General features: G+C 39.8%; 1 protein-coding gene across 1 annotated transcript in view; it reads left to right on the top strand.

The window, feature by feature from the left end:
- Window positions 1–26,252, top strand: part of LOC129772806 (dual specificity mitogen-activated protein kinase kinase hemipterous-like) — a 41,518-nt gene that overhangs the window by 4,345 nt on the left and 10,921 nt on the right. The window contains exons 5-6 of the mRNA XM_055776283.1: window positions 14,486–15,231; window positions 15,292–15,837. Coding sequence (XP_055632258.1) covers window positions 14,486–15,231; window positions 15,292–15,837 — 1,292 coding nt within the window. The remainder of the gene's footprint in view (window positions 1–14,485; window positions 15,232–15,291; window positions 15,838–26,252) is intronic.

Below are 26,252 nucleotides of genomic sequence, written 5' to 3'. Positions count from 1 at the left end.
AATTATAGGATGTTGTGTCCAAGATACGACCGCATTGTTGACGTAGAACTACACTGTTATTTTATATAAGTCGCCATACATTGGTGAAACTACTAGAATATAAACATTTCTCATCATTTTGCGCTATTCTCAAAAGAAACGCTTATGTTAATATTACTGGCCTCGGAAAAAGTTGCATTACTTTCTCATGCTCGAGGGAAGCGCAGCTGTCACCCTTAGCGGAGGAGGCTTTGCTACTGGCAAGCGAAATCTAATCACATACAAAATTCCAGAACGACATTTACTTTCTTGGTGACTAAACAAGCGAAATAAACTCTTTTTGTTAATAACAACCTCGAAAACAGTAGCAATGCTTCATTATTATCAATATTAGCGCAAATGCAATCCTAGTTGAAGGCAGTTTTGCGATTGGCACGCGAACCTAAATAACTTATAACCAGTTCCAGTAAGACATTCAAGATGCTTGGTATTCCCCGAATATTTTTTTGGGGCTCAACCTTAACGCCTGCTTCGCCATAACGTCAGTTTAATGCATTGATACATTCTCAAAGGCACCAACGAAGCCCTTATGATGACGGAAAACAAACCATGTTAACAGCTTGGAAAAAGACTGAATTATGCCACACAGCTTGTTCTTTGCATCGATGCGAATTCGCTGATGACTTTGTCAAGAGCGACCGCCTTCACCACCAACGGGGGGAGCTTGATTTTGGTTGCTGTCTGGGTAACGGCGTTTACATTTTCGACCGACGCGCCTAAATCGCCTACTTCGCTGTTGTTCGATGCGGTGTCACACTCGCGAAGGCTCGGTTCAGTGCGAGCGCTTTTCACTGCACCAACATCGCGTGCATCATTAGATAACGCTTGTCTCGAAATTTTATTGCCCCTGGCAATGCGTTCGTTTTTTTGCAGGACTCGAGCCTGCCTTCCTCTTCTTCTTGCTCATCACACACTACGCGAAGCGTCTAATTTATGACGCGGAAAGAAAAACACACGATATGAATAACGCCAAAAACGAACTGAGAAAAACCACACGACGATATCCAAGTTGGATTACCACTGGTGGGGTCCAATCTTAGATCGAAGCGCAGCGAAAGCAAAGTGAACTGGATTGCTCAACAGTCCGATGCCGAATGAAAGTTTGCCTCAGCGAGATCCACTGTTTATACTCTTGGCAGGTATTCCCCTTCATTCTTCTACCTTTTCCTTTGTTCACGAAGGCTTTAAATCCTAAGATTTCCCCTCCGTTGGTCGTCGATAAGTTGCTCGTTATTGACAGCTCTGTTCGGGAAAGCACACAAATGGACAGAACAAATGTATGGGAAAATGGAAACGCTTAAAGTTTTCAGGAATTTTAACCATGTACAAACCAGGGGAATCTAATGTATAGCATATTAAACAAATCTTACGGAATTTCCGATTCGTTTAGTATGTAAATCGCCAAAATATGTTTGCGACAAAAATAGTTATTAACGTTAACTTTATTTCATAAAAACGTGACCTATTTTTTGATTTGGCACCCTTAATGAAAGACGTAGTTCTACGTCAAAAACTTTGTTCGACCGATGCTGTGATTAGAGGAAGCGTTAGTATTAGCTTTGCGAATAAAACAATTTCCGAAAAAATATCGTCAATATTGCTGCCGATCGGTGTTTTTATAATCTCCGGTATTTTCTTTTCGGCAAATTCTGGCTTCGGATAGAACACTCGCAGTTCATTTCCTAATTTCACTTTGTCAAAATTAGAGTTCTCGTTTTTGTAGTGTATGGTACCGAATGTCGGTATATGAGAAATTTGAAGCGATTGAAGAAAATTGTATCAAAATCCAGAATGTATCCTTGCAGCCCTGGTGCGAGTGAAATCGTATCACCATCTCACTTTGTGTCACCTCGATACATTTCTCTCAGAAAAGCAGAAATTTCTTTATTATATGTTTCAACTATGTTGATCATCCTAGAGCTGTAGGCTCACTCGACTTTGCACAAGTTCGGGATCTTCTGCTACATAAATTTCTTCAACTCGTAATCGCACTTTGAGCTTTGGATGAAGAATGATGCTTACGAAGAGATGGAAGAAAAACATTTCCTTGTTTTTTTGAATTATTCGTGCAAGAGATCTCGAGCTCCATCATATGTTTGCGCAACCAGCTTAGCTAGTGATACGCCAAATTGATGCAGTAAACTAAACTCATTTTGCATTTATTCTGATGTATACTGTAAATACTGACGTGGCATTTATGAAGATGGAAAAAGACATATCTGTCGTAGCCAAAAAGTTACACATGTCCTTATAGTTTCCTCTATTTACAGACGTTATGCTTTCATCGTGACCTCGGAAGCTCAGCCCATGTGAACTGAGAAGACAAACTAATTCAATGAGGATTTTCATGCCTTCTCTGTTTTTCTTCACAATTGAATTATGCTTGTTTTATGCGACTTCATTAGCATGATCTAACGCATCTTCAATGCAAGTTTTCTCAAACGTGCGGCATGTCATGCTGTTGTTAGTGTGCTCTTTGGTAGTTGAATGAACGAAAGATATATGATTCAAATCTTCATATCCTACTCTGTATCACTGTATTGTTTTCAGCTGGGCTCTGTAACAGCAAACAAGGCCAACAAAATACTTTACTCTTATCTAAACTGACCAGACGTCCCGCTTTTCGCGGGACAGTCCCGCGTTTCAGCAAAGTGTCCCGCGTCAGTTTACGTCCCGCGAAACGTCCCGCGTTTGTCAAAACTTAGTTAGTCGCTAGTTCTAGATCGTTTTCTCTATTAGCCAAAATTTTTTCGTGATCTGTGAATCTGGGAATCGTTACCGATTGAAACGAATGTTCTGATTCAGTGTTCTGTTGGGCTATTTCTCGTATCTCGTATATTTCTCGTCTCGTATTTTTTTCCGATGCTTTGACTCATCAAGACAAAAAACTTCTTCCTCTGTTTTTGACTACAACCATTAAAAAAACATCTGAAACGTCTGAAATCATCGCGACATTAATTTTTGAAATTTTTATCAAATAATTATGCACATTGCTCTCCTTATTCGGCAGATAATATGAACACGAACTTTGGCGGCCCTCTTAGGGAAGGCCAAGACGTCTATGACAAGCTTAAGGATTAACTTAAATACCGACAACACAATTCAGGCGGCTGCGGATCAACTTCCCGTAGATGTTGAAGGGATAATTATCAAGTTTTAGAGTCATTTTAACAGTTATACCGTCGACGCTGAAAGATTTTCATGAGGAAATAGAGGTGGAGTATATGAAAATTCTGAGTAACCGAGTTTTCAAAATATTTTAACCATTGAAATCCAATGTTTTGTCTATTGATAACAGCCCCAGAGTTCTTTGAGACTTTTTCGAAGATAAATGATCTGAAATGTGGTTGTTAGGCTGCAGTTTTCCATACTGATGGAGAGTGGCAATATTACAATCAGTTGTAAGTTGCGTCTGAAATTGACGATCTCTGGTTATGCACCGTGAAAGCGTAAGTAATCAGTTTGTACCATTATATGTACAAAATGAACTGAATGTTCTTGGGGAAAAATATATGTATACTGAAGGTTTTTTGGAGCTTATCGCATTATCTGTCATGCCAAAAATTTCACGAATAAACGAGACTGGTTAAATTATTTTTGTATATTTTCAGAGCTCATGTTTACATAACTTATATACACAACGTTGTTTTTTTTTGTTGGTGTCCCGCGTTTGACCTCTGGTCATATGGTCACTTTACTCTTATCAAAGCCACTTCGCGTCGTGAGCTGTAGCATTAAAGTTCCGTGTAACTATTTTACCGTTTATAACCCAAGTCGTTTTTAACTAGTCCAGTTTTGGCCGCGGAATATCCATTTTCGTAAATTTTCTCTTCCACAGTTCTTTTCAAAAACTGCCCAACAGTATCAGTATATTTACTTGTGATTTGTGATGATTTATCGCGAATCTCAATTGGTACACCGAAAAACTGGATGAAATTTAGTCATCTGGAGTGCGCCAATCCGACTGCGAATCTAAAGCATGGATCTCCTCACGTGCAAAGCAAAATATGCACGATACATACACTAATACATCGGCAATTTACTAGAGCGTGTGAACGCCGCTCTATCTGTTCACCGAAAAAGTGCACAGAGTCTGATGTCGATGACGTGATAAATAATCGAAAGTGAGCTTTCAGAGAGCTGCTATATCAAAGTAGCTTACGCAAAGCGCACCAATTGCGAATCCGGAGCGTGCATGGATGGCCAAATTCGGGAGAGAAATAAGATAGACTTACGATGAGGAGATCTGTTCTCCGTTCTCTTCTCTTGTGCACATAGTCCACTGCACGAAATCGCCGCCAACACATTGGCAGTTTAGTTACCCGAAGCTTCAACACAATTTTATCAATCAGTGTGCAGATATAAGTAATTTTTGTGCACTCATCGATGTGCACTGACTGGGGAGAGCATAGAATAAATGGTACAAAATAGAAATCAATATACGTAATTCTGCACAGTGCGTGGACTGGGAGAGCCGTTTGTTTTTCATACTTTCCATACGTTTCTTTTCTGAGGTCTAGTCTGTGCATAGCATAGTAGGAGCGTTTCACTTTTTAAATATTAGGTTGTGCAGTGCACGATGTGCGCATATGGACGAGACGCCACTGGTTATACTCATTATGACAGATATGATGTTGAGTTTCAACATAAGAGAATTCATCCGACACTGGGAAAAAGCTAATGTATTCATCCTTGAACAGATTTTGATAATTTCTGGCACTGATTATTGTAATGGAAATTCCACGTTATGATTGGTAGAGTCGCTAAAGTAAAGTTTTTTTCATATCCGGTGCATCTGCACTCTGTAGAAATAAAAATATGGGACTGTGCATTGAAATATGCGTATGTGCTAGATTTTCTGCCGATGTGGACACATATCACATGTTTCTGAACACCGTAGGTTTAGTTTAAGTTGTTGTTTTTGTTGAAGCTATAGTTCATTGAAGCGGAGAATTCGTTCGCCTCTAGTTTAAATTTTCCAAATTGGCTACTTCAAACCTAATGATACAATCCAGCGACGGCGGCTCTTCCACTCAATCGAGAGTATTTCGCATACATTGGTACAAATCGCCACAAATCGCTAGCACGGCATCGCAAGCCTCACCCCTTGTGATTCATTAGCCTGTCAAACTGCATAAAATGCGAGATCTAACAACGAGGGGCAGTCAGTCTATCAATTTACACCACAAATAAAAGGAACCCGAGAGAGTTGCAAAATAACATTCACACGAACTAAATCGGCAGCTGCAGCGACAAAAGTGTGAATGTGCGTGAAATTAGAGATGCCACCCTTCCTGAATTTTCAGGATTTCCCAGACTTTTTGGCACGTTCCCTGATATCCTAATTTTTCTGAAACGATTCTGATTTTTGTACTTTTACTTTATTGAAATAAAAATTGTCTGTACTGAATATAGTGGAATCCCTGGCAAAGTTCTTCTGGTTGTAAATGAGAACTGTCATAATGTTCTACATAAAAAAGCTCTCCGTTTTGCACTTGTGTAATGCTTTCTCTTCCTTTTGTTCATTATCTATCGATTTCGAAGTGAATCGCGTTATCGAAAGTGTGGTGTCGATATTAATACGTTGAGTCCCAACCGAAGCAGGGGACCGAAAATGAACTTGTCATATGGCCCACGATAGTGGACTTTTCTAAATTTTTCTTTTATAAAAGTTTTGTTGTTATCGCTCTACATTATAATATGAAATCATCATCAGTTTTTTAAAAATACTTTTAATGAACTGCCTATAAAAATGATACTTTTGTTTTCTCAAAAAATCCTGAAAGAACTTTCCGGACAACCCAAAATGGACTATCCTGATTTCTCCCTGATTTTTATTTGCGATGTTCTGATTTTCGAAATTTATAGTTGGCAATCATGCCTGTCACAACGGATCGGATTTCCTGGCGAGAATGGATCGTTCGATTTCAGCTGTCTATTTTGTGAGTTAGTTTCCGCGCAAGGAAGGTTTGAGGGCGATTCACATAGAACGTCACGTTCATGTACCATCAACGTCGTCATCAATTCACACTTGCATCAGCCATGTAATTCAAGATATGTCCATGATTACTCCGTAACAGGATATTTATTTCGTACGGAATAGGTGTCTGACACAAAACAGAAATGCAGCCAAAATCGAAACAAAAGCCGATACACAAAGCCCAAACAAGAACCCCAACGAACGGTCTGTAACCGTCAATCATTCTTTTCTACAAACCCTACCGGTCGTTCACGTAGAGCGTTTGCTGATGGATCGTTACGTTGCCGGTGTATGTGAATGTTTCCATCAAGGTGCATAGAAGAAACCTAAGGTGGGCCAATATGTCAAAACTACTCTGTGGCCATCTTGAAAGTATAATGTATATAAATATATAAAGTATAATTCAATACGACATTTTACGTTGCAAACGTTTCGTTTTTTCTATACGCAAAATGTTTATTTTCGAATAAAATACTAGTATCAACTGAATACCACCGAAATTATTGAGAGAATTCAATAATTCGACGCTTGTGTTTGAGCTCTCTCTGCCACGCTTCAAAAAAACAATCCCCCTTCCGCTTTCCTCCTTGCTGTTTTCATATACCGCTCTTCTAACCAACTTAGTGAGCAAATGGCCCCACCTAGTACCACAGACCAACCATGGCTCCATAAAAATTGCATGAAATAATTATTGACGTGACGTGTTCGTGACGTTAATGATGTACAGTAATTATTCGCTAACTAGGCTAAAAGGGAAGACCATTTATCGCCTTTTCACTGATCCGGCATGTAAAACGTCAAATAAATTCGAGGGGAATTTCAATGAATTGTTTGATTCGCGTTGATCATGAAATTGGATAAACAAAAGGTTTGCATTGATTGCGACAACAGGTATGAAATATAATTCGAGGAAATTATTTCTCTGTAATTTAATCAATGCTTTTGTCATGCGAAAATAATGTAAATTTTCATGACATTTCAAATTACATTCGAATGCCCCTCACAGCAAATCTTCCATTTGAATATGGCGTCGATTGTTTACGAAATTCTGCTTTTGAACTGGTCCAAAGACCAGTTAACGTTCGCCCAGTTAAAAAGCAGACCAGTTAAACCAGGACCAGTTAACGAACGATTACTGTATTTGATTTGTATCGCACTCTATACGGCGAGCTATCGGAAAAGTTATTTCCTATGTGTTCTGCTGTGAGGTCGGCGTAGGCGTTTTATATCTTTATATATCTTCATTCCAAGGAGACTTTCAGTTTCATGGGCTAGTTCGACTTTGCGAAGTAGATGTTACATATAGAGGAACTGGGGGGAATGTAGTCACCCTAAGAAACATGCCCATTTCCTGTTCCAACATACCACTTAAATTTCCGTTCTTCGAAGAATATTTTAGCTCAACTTATTGTAGTTCAAGATAGTAAGCGGTTTTTATTATGAAAATTTATAATAGTACCGTATCGAACATTTTTTTAGTGAGGAGGTAAAGTGGTCACCTGTGGGGGGCAAAGTGGTCACTCGCACATATCACGCTAGAAGAGATAGATTTATACATGTTTTTTGGCCAAATTTGTTTAAATCATTATTGAAATAGTAGGTACATGTATGAAATGAGCAAGACCTATTCACCTAGAATCGTAATTGAAGTTTTCTCATACGTACATAGACGAAGTATGAAACACATAACGTTTTTCAAAATGAGGCTTGGTTTTGAATGGGGTGCCATATTTTTCCTGGGTGAAAACCACAAAAGGGACTCCTTTAGGAGCAGAAGGTGATAAGGTATATTAGCATTTGAAAACAGAACATTGTCAGTAGTAATCCTCCACTGACCATTTTGTCCACCAAACAACGAAATGCGAAATATGCGAAATAATCGCTGAAATTGAACAAAATATCTGTTCACCTCCCCTAGAATACGTGAACAGTCGTCCAAATTGTTGATTTGTCGCAAATATCAGGTCAAATAAACTAAATTTCACTAGAAATTCCTTAAATTCGAAACGCAAAAAAACTACGGCAGAATGGCTACAGAGAGAGCGAGCTCCACTGTAGTACAGGGTGACTCAAAAGTCATGAATTTCTTCAAACATAAGCTGACTATCAATACGGTGTAAATAGTCAATAGTTATACTACCAAACAAGCAGGTGACCATTTTACCCCACGTGACCACATTACCCCCACTACCCCTAATCTTCTTTATATATAAAAGAGGCATTTTACCACGTACGTGTAAAGTATCAACAAAGGAGAACGGCTGATCAGAACTGCGTCGTTCGTATATCGTTGAGTTTTTATTCACCCAAATTAGAACAATAGAATACTTTGGAAAATATTTGAGATGATTAGAAAAAATCGAAAAAATTGACTCTGCATATCTTTATATATATATGAAACAAAGATATTTAGAAAAAAAATGGGAAAAATCGAAAATAAGAGGTACCAGTATGTATATTGCGCAATGAAAATCACCATTTAGATCAATTTTACAGATCAGAACGATAACAGAAACTTCCTGTATCTCGAAGGACGCAGTATGAACTATGCGTTGCATAATCCTGTCCGTTTCAACGAAGTTTTCGACTTAGTTGACTTCAATATCTCATCGGACACCTTTTATAGACGACTCATTCATAGATGACTTGTTCTGTATTTTGTATCGTTTTTATTTCGTATGACCAAAGCTTTGATGTAGTTGTGACGTTTAGTTTTAAATAATCATTTAGACCAAATGTGAGTCAGATGATTCAAATAAATAAATAAATAAATAAATAACATACAAACTCTCTTGAGATATATTCGTTATTTTTATCAACCAAAATATTCTCTAGAAATAAATTATATGGCAGAACAACGTTTGTCGGGTCAGCTAGTTCAATATAATTAATGGGAAAGTTACACTGCACTGCTCAATACAAAAAGTTTAGCCTGCTAGGAACATCTTGGGAAGTATTGGAATTTATGATATATAGAATGTACATGTCACAGTAAAATTGAAATTCGTAAAACGTTTAGTATACGTGTAAACGTAACACTTATTTACGAAATTATTTCGATTTTTTTATATTAAAATCAATAGCCACAAATGTTTGTTTGCGCATCAATCGTCCGATTTGAGCCGTATTTTTTTTAGTGTTCGTCTTCGCCCAAGAAAGGTTTATACGACGAGGAATAAAATAAAATTCGCGTTGACGCTTTGGTGGCTTTGACTATTTAACTGTAAAGGCTGATGGTTCGGCTGAAGAAGGTCTCGACGTTCATAGCTCAGGATTCGGTAAAATTTGGTACTTTGGTCTTTAGACTGCTTAAATCTAAACTCTTTGGAAACGGAAACAGTTGGAAAATCAAACACTAAGGAACACTTCAATGAATCGGATTTTTTATGGTTAAAGGGTGCATATGGAATGGAAAATATGGCATTAGTAGGGATCGATTCGTATGCTGTTTCATCTCCGTTGGTATTCGTTAAATTATAAGCTGTACTTCGGGTTTTGCAGCTGTTTGTAGTTGTGTTATGCACCACACATTGCAATGGTAGGGAGTAATTTAGATGGGGATAAGGATAGGAATGGCGAAAGAATTTTTCTGATACTTGCTCCTCTTTAGCGCTGTCATACGCGAACACGCATTTATTTTCGTGTTCAATTGGTTGGAAAAAGCCAATGGAGAAAATTAATTCACCCTTTTATCTATATAGAACACAGGAGCTATCTCGTTCATGGAGGGCAGTTTTCAGTATATCTCATTCCACTTCGAAATCTTTCATTATGATATGCACCATCCAATTACTAATCACCATGCATCTGTCATCATTACTGGATCTTACCATTCATGAAGTGAACAAACAGTACATAATAATTAAACTAACCGGCCCTCTTCATCGCCACAAAATTTTGAAAACTAAGTTCAATAATGTAATTTTTCAAATCTAGTAAGTTACCACTAATTCGACATACCAAGGCACCACCTAGTGTCGCATTTGAGGCGATTGTGGCTTATAATTGGACATTCGCGATGACAGTGGTACAGTGTCGACGTCTGGTAGCGACCTTCAATCTGAGGCCATAATTTGGGTTCCAAACTCGAAGTTTACAAAAATGTCCAATTAGAGTCGAAAATGTCCAAAAAAAAAATGTTCCTGTCGCATCACAGATCTGTCCAATTAGCTAGTGATAACAATGCTTGTAATGAAATTCTTGTCAACTCTTCTTAGGAGTTGGCAGCACCATTTCAGATGGGTGAAATGATTTGGGTTTAAAGACAACTTTGCATACTTGAAATCTTCAAAAAAGAATTAGACTACTTTTTGGAAAGGTTCGAGGTTGTTTCTTTGCTTTTTATCAAAAAATTATAACTCAAAATCTATAATACCTACAAAACTCTGGTCAAAGGATGAAATGTTGTAATTTTTTAAATTTTCATAAAAAATATGGAAACTTGTTGAAAATTCTAAGGTCTATTCATATTTTTTTAAGAATTTTTAAAAAATACTTCAATTTTCAAAATATTTTTTTTTCAGTGTAACTTTCTTTGGAATAAATTTGATATTTTTCATTAAAATTTCAACACAACTTCAAATCACATATAATGACAACTATAGTAACACTATTTGCCTGCGAAATACTGTGATTTGAGTCATCTCAGGTCATTTGCCGCTCCGAATAGATGGAATACGAACTTTTTTAGTTTACGGGTATTTCGTGCATGCCCGTTAAAGCATGGTCCATTGTTGCCATCTGGGACGCTTCGAGCCTAAGTCTGGGAGATATCCACCGTTGTCGGAGGTGCTCAATCGAGTCTCTACCCAGTCAATAGCTTGATCACACTTGAATTCTCAAGTAGATGTTGCATTTATCATTGCTTGAGTTTACTGTCATCATATTGATCCATTCATAATTTATGCTTTCTTCAGAATATTGCATTTTCTTGGGCATTTCTAAAATGTTCACCTCAACATACTCAACACAGAGAAACTTTATTTCTGCTACGCACGAAGGACACAATAAACAAACTGCAGCGGTTGCCATAGTGGACAAAACAACATTATTCAATTGGACAAATCATGATCAGAATGTGTTAATTTAATGGTTTAGCTATGTAAATCTGATATAAATGGTGTGCAATAATGATGTTTACAATATTTGTAAGTGTTATAATCCAGAAAAGGTCTGAATATGTGCGAAATAATCATCTGGTGATCGAATTAGCTCGCATTGACACCTATAGATGGTGTATTTTATTATCCTTTACAACATGTGATTCCGTAAAAATATACTATAAAACTGCTGTAAATAATAAAAAAGACAATTTTATTCATATGTTTTGAAATATTCAAATACCTGATTTGACAAAGGTGTGCTGAATTAGAGCATCCAAAAAAGTGGACAAACCATGATCATATTTACGACTGGACAAACCAAAATCATTTACCTTATAACATTATGATATAAAAAGTAAACATTCTGAAAATCAACGTGATTGTGGAAAACATCCTAAAGGTCGATGCTGATACAATAAAATGCTTCAATTTTGTATACATTGTGTTTAATTGTAACCCATGCTTAGGGTGGCCATCTTACCTCATCTGTTAAATATCTGATAACAATTTTCAATTACATGACGGTACAAAATGGATGCCCAAGAAAATACAATTTTTTTGAGCTTCCAAGTTTTTTTGTGACCTCAATGCTGAGAATTAATAAAAATGTCTTCGATGTTTGAATAGAAATGTTAAATGTTTATTCCATGTTCAAAGAAAAGACTACACCTTATATAAAGGGTGTGTCACATCAAATTGCATCACGGAAAAAAACGCTGTAGAAATTTAATTTTTAGGAATTATATCTTCAGCTTTCGCTTATAATCAGATAAGAGTGTATAGATCACGTTGGCCATGCTTCACTGTCAATTTTTCGTAAATTTGGAAAAATGTCGTCGAACGAAAAAGAGCGTCGTGAATTAATCCTGCGCACTCATTTCGAGAATCCGGAGTTGTCACATCGGGACATCGGCAAGATGCTGGGAATCGTCCAATCCACGGTTAGCAGAGTACTAAAACGATACTTCGAGAACCTAACCATCGACCGGAAGGTGAAGAACGGCAAAAATGAATGCTCCGTCAGTGAAAAAGATCACAAGCGCGTAGTTAGGCAGTTTAGACGTGATTCGGTCCGGGATGTCGCCAATAAGCTGAATTTGTCAAGTTCATTCGTCCAGCGGACCAAGCAGCGGGAGGTCCTGCGTACATACAAGGTTCAGAAGGCTCCTAACCGCGACGAAAGGCAAAACATGGTGGGGAAGACGCGAGCCCGGAAGCTGTACACCGAAATGCTGACGAAGCCGCATTGCCTGGTAATGGACGACGAAACCTACGTCAAAGCGGACTTTCGTCAGCTGCCGGGCCTGTTGTTCTTCTCCGCAGAGGACAAATTCAGCGTTCCGGAGGAGATTCGCAAGCAGAAACTATCCAAGTTTGCCAAAAAGTACATGGTGTGGCAAGCGATTTGCTCTTGCGGAAAGCGGAGCGCTCCCTTCGTGATGACCGGCACGGTAAACGGGCAGGTTTACCCTAAGGAGTGCCTACAGAAGCGCTTACTACCACTATTGAAGCAGCACGAGGGCCCGACCATCTTCTGGCCGGATCTCGCTTCGTGCCACTATTCAAAGGACGTGTTGGAGTGGTACGAAGCCAACGGGGTCACCTTCGTGCCAAAGGAAATGAACCCGCCCAACGCGCCGGAGCTTCGCCCAATAGAGAAATATTGGGCGATTATGAAGCAGGCCCTCCGGAAGAACCCAAAAGTTGTCAAATCGGAGGCGGACTTCAAGAGAAAATGGATTTCTGTTAAAAAAAAAACTACAACCTGACGTTGTACAGAACCTTATGGACGGGGTAAAGAGGAAGGGGCGAGCATACGGGCTTGGACTCGAAGGAAGGAAGGTATTGAATTAGAGAGACTTTAAACTCTGAGAGTTCATTCGTCTCTATCGGACTCGAAGTATGAATAAAAAGAAAATGCCAAAAGTTGTTTAATAGTTTTTATTTTACTGTCTAAAATTTTCAAAAGGATCGGTCTACTGGGGGAATTTCTACAGCGTTTTTTCCGTGATGCAATTTGATGTGACACACCCTTTAGAACAATGAAAAAACTGGAGAAAAGGCATTCGATTTTTCAAAGATCAATTCGTTGGTACCGATTTAATTAGTGAATCAGTATACTATTTAGTACACTATTTAGAAAATCGATTCGTCAAGGTCGATCTTTTTCTAGAGATCACCAAATCGCTGCAAAGGGATGTCATTTCTCTATCGGACTGTGACCGCCGATGAAAAGTGGATTTATTTCGAAAATCCTATGCGGCATTGCTTGGCCAAATCACTCTGGATGGAACACAAAGTATTGTGTTCAGTGGGATCAGAAGTGTTTGATCTACTATGAGTTACTCAAACCTGACAACACAAAAGACAAACACAATGTAATTTTGTTGCATCATCATTTAACAAGTCCAGCACACACCGAAAAAAGTGTGCAATCATTTGGTTGTGAAATTCTTTCACACGTAGCTTACTCAACATTCTTTGCTTTTTCCACATATTTGCATCAATGGAACACATACCTGCTGAGCAGCGTTTCAATTCTTGCGGAAGTGTAGGAAAATGGCATGATGAATGGTTGGCTTCCAAAGAGGAACAGTTCTTTTGACGTGGCATCCACAAATTGCCAGAGAGATGGGAAAAATGTATAGCTATCTAAGGAATATACTTTCATAAAGTAAAGTTTTTCATTTCAATACAAAAAACGTGTGTTTTTTTCGGTTCATACATGTACACCTGGTATACTTACGAGTTAGAAGCTTCATTTTCCACACATTGATAGATTCCACTGTAATTAATGCAAGTCAATCAGTCCTTCTACTAAACATCACCTATTAATGGAAATATTGTACAAGGTCGGGATAGGCCACAGGATTTAAAAATACCGAAAACATTCGATTCTGCAACGGGACATATTCTCACTTCGAGACCCTTCAGTATAACTGAGAGCAATGGTTCGTTGTAACTGTTCCCAGGCTCGGAAGCATTTTACTTTCGTCTACTTCTGTTATCTTGCTCTTCGCATAACTATTTGAACGTGCCCATCTCTGTTCTATGCCTGCGATATGTTTTTTACAAACCTTTTTTTTTAACTCGAAGCACCAAAGTATTTTGATAATTTTGTTTATTTGTAGGTAACTATTTCTTTAGTATTTTATTTTCAGTAAGTATACTTTTAATCCATCATTTAAATGTTTCCACTTAGTGAGTCTAGATAGTTTTGTTTGATTTTCTAACTAAACCGTAGTCGTTTGAAGTAGTGCATGATGACTAACCCGGAGATTCGATTATTCCAACTGTATATAAATGTTATAATCGTGAACACAATCATTCGCAGAGTATTCATTCTCTTGTAACTTTCCCACAGAGTCCCGACTCCATACGAAAGTCTGACGGAAGCGGTGCAAGCGCAGACCAACCAGCACAAGCAATCCGCAATAGCGTCGTCAATCCCAATCAAATCAAGCAACATAACAGATAAAAACTGCACGCATAGTTGCTCCGATTCGCTGCAGCAACAGCAACAGCAGCAGCAGCATCAAGCACTGCAAGTGAAACTCAACAGCGTCAGCTTGGTACAGTCACAAACTACCTCGTCTTCCACACCGTTCGTTCCACGGTCTCCCTCGCCCGCACATCCACATCTACAATCACAGCAACATCAAATGCAAACACCTCAGGCTCAATATCTTAAACTTCAACCAAAAAGTGCGATAGTTAGTAATAGTAGCAACTTTAGTAACATTAGCACCGCTTCGGAAGCTAATCGAAAGTACAAACATTCGCCGTTCCTGTCCAGGAGGGCAGCGGATCCCAATGCCAACTCTGATCCGCTTGCTTATGGTAGTCCCAAGAAGGAATCAACGCTCAGTAGCTTGGGGCAGAGTATATTCAAAAATCTCACCACTTCGCCGTTTTCGCATCGCAAAGCGGAGCAGAAATCATACAAACCGCCGCTGCCGGGCGAGGACGGTGGTGGTGGAGCTTCGATCATGAACGGAAACAGAACCGGTTTCAGCAATCCCTCGTCCCCGCTCATGCTCAATCGAAAGATGATCGACTTAAATGACGAACAGTCGTACAAACACCTGCAAGGAAACACCAGTCCCATAGGTGAGGAGGGCTTTGCTATTGCGAAACATACACCAATGCTAACGTAACTATTTATTTCAGTTCTACAACGATTCTACCACCAGCAGAATCAGCTGAGAGAAAGTAAACAGCTGCAGCTGGAGCAGCAGCAGCAGCTGCATTCGGGCAATCCATTTTTCAAGTCCCAAGCGCAACAGCAACAACAGAGCGGAATACCGATCAAGTGTAGTCCGATTCCGTCGCATCGCACCGTACATCATCCGACAAATACAACGGCTCTCACGGGTGGGAACGTGGGATACCCTCAAATGGTGCAACTGGAGTCGAGCAACATACCGACCTATCAGTACCAGCCGCTCAACACGAGTGCTAGCAGCCCAAAGCATAAGACAAGTGGGTTTTTTAATTCTTTCAGTCGAACGAAAAATCAGCACAATGGCAGTAGCAGTGGAATTAATCAACGCGGGGAACGCGGCAGCAGCACCGGTAGCGACAACGGCTATACGGACGGTGGATTCTACCCGAATCACCATCTTCACGGGCGACAGACACTGCCGGAGTACACCAGCGCGGGTTATGCCATGCAGAGTGGCATCAGCAATGGCGACAACATGAAGGATGATACAGGTTTGTTCCATTATAATTTTAGAACAGACGTAAAGTACATTTTGTGTTGACAAAGGATGGCTCACGTGGGTGATTATAATTCAATTCGATTTTGATAAGATAAAGCTTGATTTATTTACAATCCGGAATTACAAAACCATTTGTTTCTCTTGATTGGTTAAAGGTACAAAAAATGGTTACTGTTCTTTTTAGAAAAAACATGGCTGAAATTATTCCGTTACAGTTTTGATGAATTTTCCTTGGGATACCCTCCATCAAAGTTTGGACTCTCTGTAGGTCAACCTCAAAAGCAATGTTATTCCACAATCTTTTCATGTCTGCACCATCCCGAGTCATCCGAGTTGCCATCCTACTTCAATTTCCGATTGACAATTGGCCAATATTATTCTATTGGGCGAGATTGGTAGCAATTGGGAGGATTGCGGTCTTTTTCAATGTAATCGACGCCATTGTCATGGTACCACTGAAGCACCTCTCAACTGCAGTGGAAGCTTGCCAAACCTGACCAAAACTTCATCGAACCTTCGTGAGCCTCAATAAACGGAAGGAGACGTTTCTGCAGACACTCTTCCCTATACATTTACGAGTTCATTGTCTTGTTTTTGACGAGGACCTTGGTTTTCTCTCAACAGAAGCAAATCTTTTCACAAATATAGAACTTCCTGGCAAATTTAACGAACCTAAATTTGTTGGGGCATCTGCTCTATCAGTGGCTTCATAGAATTTAATGTCTGGAAGCTGTCCAACCTCAGCTTCCGATCGTAAGTTCCACTACCGCCCTGTCCTCTGATCCTTCAGAACAACAGTTGTACGTTCACGGAAACGTTTCAGCACATCACACACAGTCGATTTAGCCACTTCCAGCGATTTCGCGATTTTAGTACCTGGCCATGCCGGATTGTTAGTGTGGGTGTTCAAAATCAAATTTCTTCTCTCGGCTTCCATCCTGCACAACTTTTTCAAAGCTGATCATCGTGAAATTTTCACCGTCGAAAGATACATGTTTTCCCAACAATTTTCTGTCAAAAGATTTCAGCTGACGCCTACTACGACCGCTGCTATAAACTGAACAGTGATTCCGAATTTTAACTGAATCAAACCTTAGTTCTGGAATTGTGGACTTTGAACAAAAAATGTGTATTTGCATCTGATCGAAACGATACATTTTTCATGATTCTCAGTTCCAGAGTAAATTGGAAACATCGTGTATCCATCCTAGGCGATATCATAAGCGTATCATTGAGTTTCCATCTTTGGGCGCATTCAGAAATTATCAAATTATCATGAATTAGCATTATCACGAATGAAATATCTCTCTCCTTTTCCATTCATCACACAATCGTTCTAATTGTCAATTGTCACTGAAAAACTCAGTAAAACTTCATAAGCTATACTTTGTCGTTGGTTCCGACGAGTCTTCGAACAAGACTATAAGGAGGCCGCAGATGGATCTGAATGTTAGATTATTTTTGAAAAAGAGAATGAGGTGGTAAATCGTTACATGACGTTAATATTCTTTGGACGTTCTCTAGCATCAGAGATCAACTTGCAGCCAAGTATGGAAAAGTTCATTCAGTCATTTCTCCACACCTAATTGTAAATCACTCTTGTATCTGCTTGGAACAATCATGGCGAAAAGAATGCAACAAGCAATCGTGAGATTGCACGATGAATCATTTTTCGCTCTCCGACCATCTTCATTCGGGACTGAGAGTGAACATAACAAAACATAGAGTGGAAAACAACATTCAATGAATGAATACTCTCTACTCTTTTGGAAGGATCGCACAAACAAGATAACGAGTGAGCCAAAATAGACTCAATCTGCTTGTTTGTATGATTTTATTTCCCCTTGTACTCTTTTCCTTGTCAGCATTCAGCCTTCCCGCTCACCAAAAAACAATTATATGGTCTTTGGCGTTGGCTTAGATCGTTTCATACTAGAAACAAAAAAATGCCAATGCAATAGTGCACAGGAAACAACTCGATTTCAACTATCTACCTATATTTTACTGCTGCGATCGAGACTTCAATGATTGCTATTTGAGTGAAAAACGAATGATTTTACAGAGACACTCGCTGGCTTTTTTTTCCAATATGATTCTATCACCATCTAACGTCATTCCGAGAGGCAAATGAGGGAATGCAAAATTTTCTGAAAATAGATGAGCGGAATCGAGACAGTATTTTTCCGTTCTAATCGAGAATGAACTTTGCGAAGAGGATAGGTGAATGTTTTCTGTCTCAAATAAAGTGATGCATAAACGGAGAATAGAAGGGTGAATTTTATCTGTGAATGAGTGTTGTTGAACGAATTTCAATGCGATTTTGCCCATAACTGCTTGCAGCTGCAACTGGACTTTCAAAATAAAGAAGAAAAACATTTGAATTTGGATAACTTCGGATTGCATATTTTACACGTTTCATCAAAGGATTGATGGATTCTACGACATCCAAATCTTGAAATTTCGTCTAGGTGCGAAGCACTGGTTTGAAAGTTTATAAAGTGGTGATGTATCCTTGATTTTTTCGTCATTGATTTCGATAGAAAATTGGCTAGAATACAATTCGAGAAACTTTCGACTATTCTTTTTATATTTGACGGGTTTTGGACGAATCAGTGGAACTCCAGCTGGCTTAGCACTGAAATAATATTGCTAGCAATTAAAGCAAAAAGTTTGGTCACCATGATCCGAAAAATGAACGACTGGAGCACTTTCAGAGAGGGTTTATGGAACTTTTTAACAAACATGGTCTTCTGTCTCTCTTGTGGAAACCCCAACGTTGAGAGGGCTTGTCCATTAATACCGAAAGCCTCCAAATTTGGTACGTTTGTTTATGCCGTATGCGTGATAACGTTTGCACCATCGTACAAATAAGGGTTCCGTTTCACCTGTGCGAACAATGCTTTGGTTTTTATGCATTCACGTGAGCTATAGTTCATATCATAATAGTCTGCGAGTAAAAGAAGCCAATTTCCTTAGTTTGACAATTGGTCGGTGTTAAGTTAGAGAGGACTAAGTCGCAAAATTGAAGATTTCGAGTTATTGATTGCATTAGGTTAAGCATTTTGTAAGCATACCACACTAATCAGATTTGGAAAATCTCGCGAACAGCAGCCATAACATGTCCAAATTGTTTCGAATGCACAATGAAAACCCCATATAGCACCAAACTTCAAGCTCGTTTTTCTCGAAGTCATAAAGATGTCACTTGGTCCAGTCTGACTTAACACCAACCAATTGTGCCATGACGAAGTGACAGCATATTCGGGATTTGTACCATACGCAAATGTCGCATTAAGACATTTCAATCGCCGTGGGAGGGTCCCGGTGGACCCGGCTGTTCCGACTCAAACCGAGAAAAAAAGTTGACTGTCCGCGAAAGTAGTCACAGGTGTTCCGAGGTTAGCTCGGATTCCGAGGGTTATCGCTGCCATTAAAAGGAAAATTTCGGACGAATTTAGTGCGTTCAATGAGGCAAATGGCGAAGGAACACGAGATCAGCGACTTAACGACACGGAAGATCGTAAAAAAAGATTGTGAGGCGAGGTCGAGGGCAGGGAAAAAAACTCGCCAACCACATCCTGGAGCTACGAATTGAGCGATGTAGGAAAATCTTGATCTTCCTCAAGTGAAAAAATCCAGTAATTCTGTTCACTGGCGAGTGAATATCTACCGTCGAGCCCGTATCAACTTCCAGAACCGATCGCTGTATTAGTTCTCTCCCGGTAAAAGACGTGGCCGATGAGTATGAAAACGTGTATCTGATAGAGATGGGCAAATCAGCTCAACATGGTGAGCGGCTCAGAGCCATTCAGCTCATACAAGTGAGCTGCTCATTTGGAACAGCTCTTCAGCTCAGTTAAATTTTGCAGTTGTCCACACAATTGCATAACTACCATGGGACATTTTAAAGTACACAAACTAAAACTAATATGAATTCTAATAATATAATATACAACAAATATTGAATGCTGAAATTCAACATAAAAGATGTTTAAGATATGCTTAACTTAAACAACAGAAGAACCAGCAGTAGCCAAATAAAATGCCTTCAGAAATATTGTCCGAGACAACGTTTTTTGATAAAACTATCGAGATTTTTTTTTTTGCATTCAAGGATATAAAAATAATCCACCAATAGGCGCAACGAGAAATAATTCTTCGCGATGACAAAGGTAACAAAAGGACCATTATCAATCATCAGCATTTATGCCGGGTGGTTTTCTGAACTGTTTTGATTCAGCAGTTCACAGTCATGTTCAAATAACAATATAATATAGTAATTTCATTTACAAGCATATAATAATGTTAATTATTTTGTTTGGCGATGTAAGAAAAATTTAATGAAGTAACGAACGATTGAATATCTTCAAAACAAAAACCTTTTTCCTACCTGGCATCTCTGCTAAAGCTAAAGAACGAAGAGGGACACACGAAAACAAACTGACTTCATATCATAAAGCGCGGGAGACGAAAAATTCTATCGCGTCTCACAATTCACACTCTCTGCAGCTTTTGCGCTCCACAGCTATGCGGATCTTCAACTCAACAGCTCAGCAGCTCATCAGCTCAGCAGCTCATCAGCTTAGCAGCTCATCAGCTCAACAGCTCAGCAGCTCATCAGTTCTCCTGCTCCGTAATGAGCTGATGAGCTGCGTTATTTTGATTGCGAGCCGATCCGAATCCGCTCACTATGATGAAGCGATTCGAATGAACAGATCATGAGCGGATGGCACATCTCTAGTATCTGATGAGACATCTTGCTAACGTTATGGTGTTAGATTGGTGGCTTTCGATGGCAAAATATTACCCTGGGGGTCATTCCATTCCAGCGATAAGATAAATATGGAGGTCTACATCAGGGTTTAAGGTAAGTATGTTCTTCCGTGGATCAAGGAACAGTACGAATCCGAATCCAAATGTTGTATTTTAACAAAATGTAGCTCCGTGTCACACCTCGAACCACACTGAGAAGTGATTGCAGGAACATCTGCCGTTCTGAGCGAAGGATATGTGGCCATCATCAAGCCCCGATCGTAAGCCGCTGGATTATTCAGTATGACGCGTCATGAAGGCCAAGGCCTGTTCTAAACGCCACCCGAGTACAGCAAGCCTCATACAAACATTAACTCGTACCTGGAGAGAAATGGGTCCAGGTTGCATAATAAGGACCTGTCGTGCGTTCTGGAAGCGTGTGGAGGCCGTAATTCCAGCAAGTGGAAACTCGATCGACGATTAACATACTTCTTCTTCTTCTTGAATGGTGTAAATCTAGGGAATGTGAATTCCCTAGATGCTTGCTATGAAGGCAAGACTTTTCGCTCGTCCTCTCTCGAGCGCTTCGTGATTAATCTAGGGAACTTATTTCCCTAGATGTCGGCAATTGAGGCCTGAGAATCACGGTTTAAATTTATTAAAGCCAGGGATCTATTTCCCTGGACTTGGTTGGTCTCTTATGGGCTAAGCCCCTTTGCGTGAACAAATCCCGGCTAGGGCAGCCACAAAACTTCAACCTCTTCCGGCTCCAGTGCGGTCCGGTGAAGCGAAGCAAATGGTCTGCTTTTCGGATTGGGATTTGTTCCTTTTGGTTATACCTTTTATAGCGTGGCGCCTGGTTGCCAACGCTTGGGTGTATCCGGATTCTGATGCGTGACGCCTGGTTGTCAACGCTTGGTGGATTTTCGGATCACGAATTGAACTTTGAACTACGAACTGTTTGATTTGAACTGTTTGATTTGAACTGTGAAATTGAACTCAACAATTGGACTCAACAATTGGACTGAACAATTGGACTCAACAATTGGACTGACTTCATTCCGTCCTGACTTAGACTATATATACAATTTTTAAGGGAGAGAACAATCTCCCTTTCCTATTCTCACAGATAACCAACCACGTGGTTATCTGCCCTCGAATTTCTCAGCGTGGGATTTTTCCCAGCTGTTTCCTACTCAGATAGCCGAAACACATCGGTTATCTGTATTTACCACATGGAACCTTTTCCACTTGTTTGTGGCCCTATGCTTCTCCCGTCATTCGCGCTTATCTCTGGTGCGCCGAAGAGGACGGGTCCTAAACAAATTAGTGCGCTTCGCGCATGTTTACGCCTATCGTAAAACATATGCCTGATTATTTTTCCCGCCTGTTCTGTGCGGTCCTAATCTAATCTACCAGCGTGAGAATTTCTGTTTCTCTTCCTCCACTACGCCACCGCGTAGAGTCCCAAACAAACATATGCCCTAAATTGCGTGCGTCATAAATTTACGCCGCTTATCGCTTAAACGCATGCGTTTAGCGTCCTATTTGGTCTTCGGTCCTTCGCTCTCAAGCGATAAGGCGCGAGACCATGCGGTTAGCAATTAGGTTTTGACTCCCACATGGGAATCTAAATAAACGCTGTGGTTTACACGCCTTTTCCTTTTTCGGCCCTTCGCACATTTCATGCGATAAGGCACAAACCTAACTTTGCTAATTGCCGTCATTAAATATTTATTTTTGTCTGGCTCCCGGTCTGGGCCGCACTTGATCAAACTAGCACCCCTTGGGTGGCCCGGTGCTCTCGCTTGGGTCTTATCTAAACTCATAAGGCTCGGATGTAAAAACATCTGGCACGGTAATCTTGTTGGAAGCTAAAGACGGAAGAGAAACAGTCCCTTTTCGCTGGTATTGATTTTTATTTGCGCCTGTTGCGCTTATCTCATACAGACCCAGGCTGAGTCAAAACAGATGCTCGCCTGAATCTGTTTACAAATAAATTTGTTCTTCTCTATAATTGCCAAATGCGCTACAATATCAAAATTTACATTGCGCCTGGAAGCGCTCCTATCTTTTTATTATTTTCAATTTTACTGGGTCCGTAACATTCCGGCCCTGATAAATCAACTAGATTTATAAATTCTGGAACGGACCCTATGCTATCTGTATCTTATGTATAGAGTTGTTACATTATTTCGGAAGTTTCAATTTATTTTACATTGATCCTTATAACCTAACAAAGTTTCAAATCACTTTATTATCTTCTTCGGCATTCGCCTGATCCCAATGGATGTCCCTTCAATGCTTGGTCCTTGGAAACTTCCTTCATATTGACTCTGGTACGAGTTATCTTCATTGACTGCAACTTTCGGATATTAGACAGCTTGTCCTCCTCAATGCTTAGTCCTAGGCTCTGGCACGAGCTTACTTCAGTTGGCTGCTCTTCTTTCGGATATTGGTGCTCTGGTAGCGAGCACTGATATCTTTTCCTTGGTGGTTAACTTAATTTGGTTGACCTCTGCGATTGTTGTCCATTGCTCTGGCTTCGAGCTCCGACATCCTCATGGGAATACTTGATAGGCGTACCTTCTTTAGGTTACGGTACGCAAAAAGGATCAATATTATCGTGATTAATCCTGCAATTGACGATACTCCGATCCAGATATGGTGATGCTTGATTTTCGGAGAGTCGTTCATCTCCGTGTTCTCTTGTAGATTTTTATAAGGGTTGATGGACCATGGCGTGGTTGTTTTTACTGTTGTTTTGGCTTCTATTTCTAAGCTGACGTCGATATGGCTCCGAGGTTTAAAATATGTCAGCATTCTTTTGCTGTTTCCGTTTAAGGTTGCGTATATTGTTCCGTTCTTTGTCTGCATTCTGCAGTCTGGTGTCATTTCTACGATTGCTGCTTCGTACGGTGGAGATATTATGGAGTTCTCGCAGCTTATGATTATTGTACTTGGTTTGCTTGTATAGTAAACCACTGAGTTTGGCGTTGCCAATCTTTTCAAGATCGTGTAGTTATCGGGCATCCGATGAACTGCGCATTTTGGCCTTGTATTTTTATTCGTTAGTGTCGCAGATACACAATCCGGAACTTTGAAGATTTGCGGTTGACTTATTATCGTATGACTTTGATTCAGTGGTGCCATGTCGTTTGTGGGGTAGAAATATTCTCCATGATCGTTGATAGCTATGTATGGTTTCTCCACCATAATTTGAGTTCTATTGATGGGATCAGGAATGGCCGTTACTTCGAACACTTCGAAACTTTCCTTGCTGATTAGGATTGTTGTCATGACCACTATTATAGTATCATTAACTGTTTGATACTCGTACTTAGTCGCTAATGGGTGATTGCGTATCCAGCTGGTAGTTGATTGGTAATATTTACGTGTATTTCGTGTAACTCCTGCTTGCTTAACGGGTACGAGCGCAATGTTCTATACTTCGTAAGTATCTCGTCTATAGTTTCGCGGGCTAACAAAGCTACCTCCATTGCTTTCCTTAAGGATATTTGTACTCGATCTTCTGCATAGTTTTTCTTCACGTATTCTAGACCCTCATGAAGTGCTGAGATCTTGGTTGAAAACGTGTTTCCCATTTCTAACGCCCTGTTGTTCATGATGTCGATGGAATGGGTAATTTTATGTATTCTTTCGTCCTCATTAATATGCATGGCTTCGATCTCATCATCAACATCGCTGCTTCCAAATAGAATATCTTTCAGGAACCCAAATATTCCTTTACTTCGGCGTACTCTCATGGATCGTTGCACTTCATTACGTGCGTTGATGGCTTGGCGTTGCAGTGACTCGAATAATTGGTCCAAATTTTCATCCTGCCTTATTCTTTTCATTTTTTGGAAAGTTATGAACAAGCTGTCATGTATGTTATTTATGGTCTTGACGTCTTCTGGGGAACGTACCTTGGTATTTAATTTGGTTTCCCATGTTCCTTTTTTTATTATGCAGGTACTTAAATGGCTGAATATTAGTCCACTCTCTTCTCTAGGCTTTATTTGCAGGGTATTACCGAATGACAGTATGGCTGCGACAGTAAGTATTGTTGTAGCGATTTTGGAGGCTGGCTTTATTTTCCTTTTCCGTGAAGGCTTAGTAGTTGATTTTTTTAATTCATCTGCTGCTTTCTTTACTTCGTCTTCGTCGACCTTAGACCTCTTTCCCCAATTCGGGAAATTCATGTTTACGTGTTTCCTTTTTGTGGTTTTAGGGATATTCGCCTTGCTTGTCGATGATAAAACTGCCGTTGTTGGATTTACTTCTCTTCTGTTTATTTTCACCACGTTACTTATTGGCTTCTGTTGTATACCTCTCGGAGTGTCTATCTCTACCTGACGTAGTTGGTTATTTGTTGTAGCAATTACTTTCCCTTTTAGCCATTTGCCTGGAGGGGCTTCGTCGTCTGGGGTTAAGACGAAGTCGTTGATGTTTATCGGATCGGCCTTTCGTGTGAGCTTGTCACGCTTTACCAGGGTAAGCAAATATTTATTTTTCCACTGGTACCAAAACATGTCGAAAAGATGTTGAATTTCCCTTCGGTGTTTTATTTCACTATCGTTGAATGTTGGGTAGTCTCCCGCGTGACCTAGCAAACGGTGAAATGGTGTTAATATTTCAGCTTCCATTCGGGAGATGGGTATTTGTGTCAATGGTCGAGAGTTAATTATATACTCTGCCCTTGATAATGCGGCTTGAGCACTTAATGCTGACATTCTTTGCTTAAATACTTTTGCTAGCGATGATTTAATTATCTCGCCTAGCTCTCCATATTCTAATGATGTGGACGCATTAGTTTGCCAGAATAACTCTTTTCTTCTGGCTTCCCCATTCTTCATTCTTCCGTCGATCTCCGTCAACATTGTTCGTAATGCTTGTTCTGAATCGGTGAACGCCGTTTCATTGGAACTTTGAAGACTAAAGAGCCTCCCTCCTTGTTGATGAATCTTATCTAGGATAGCCATGAAGGTATTGAAATTGAAGCTTGCGGCCATCTTGAGTTGAACAGCCGCGGTTTTGACGCAAAAAATTATTGCACACCATCTTTTTTCAGTTCTTCCTTCTTCCGTTACTTCGAACGGTCCAAAATAGAAAATCTCGCATTTAGCGAACGGATGAAGCTGATGATCGTTGTTAATTGGTGTCGCAGTTTCTTGCAGATCTCGTTGTACGTTAATCAGTATAGATTTGATATTTGGAATCCAATATGTTTTTTGTAATTCCCTTATGGTGGCCTTTTCGTCGTGCTGAAGATGCTTGTACATTGCCTTTACTATTTTAAGTACGAGTTGGTGTTTTTGGGGCAGTATTATCGGATTTTTATTATCCTTACTCCTGCTTCTTATTATTCCGGCTTCGTCTAGAAAAGGTTTGTAACTGGATAGAATTCCTGTCTTTATAATCTCTGCCTTACGGAGTACTTCCAACTCCGTCGAGAAGGATGTTGATTGAATCTTCTTATATAATTCGGTTTCAGCTTGTGGATGACTTTGTACTTGCAATGCCGAACAGGAGCTGAGAATTTTCCATGAATCCATTTCTTCATTTGTCTCCGCAATTGTTTGTGTCGGTACGGTGTCCTCTTGATGGATCATGATGTGTCCGCAGTCCTCTGATGTTGAAATGTTTCCGAAC

The sequence above is a fragment of the Toxorhynchites rutilus genome, chromosome 3 (assembly GCF_029784135.1).
Source record: "Toxorhynchites rutilus septentrionalis strain SRP chromosome 3, ASM2978413v1, whole genome shotgun sequence".
NCBI classification, from domain to species: domain Eukaryota; kingdom Metazoa; phylum Arthropoda; class Insecta; order Diptera; family Culicidae; genus Toxorhynchites; species Toxorhynchites rutilus.
The sequence above is the reverse complement of the archived record's forward strand: the minus strand, read 5'-3'. Positions and strand labels throughout refer to the sequence as shown.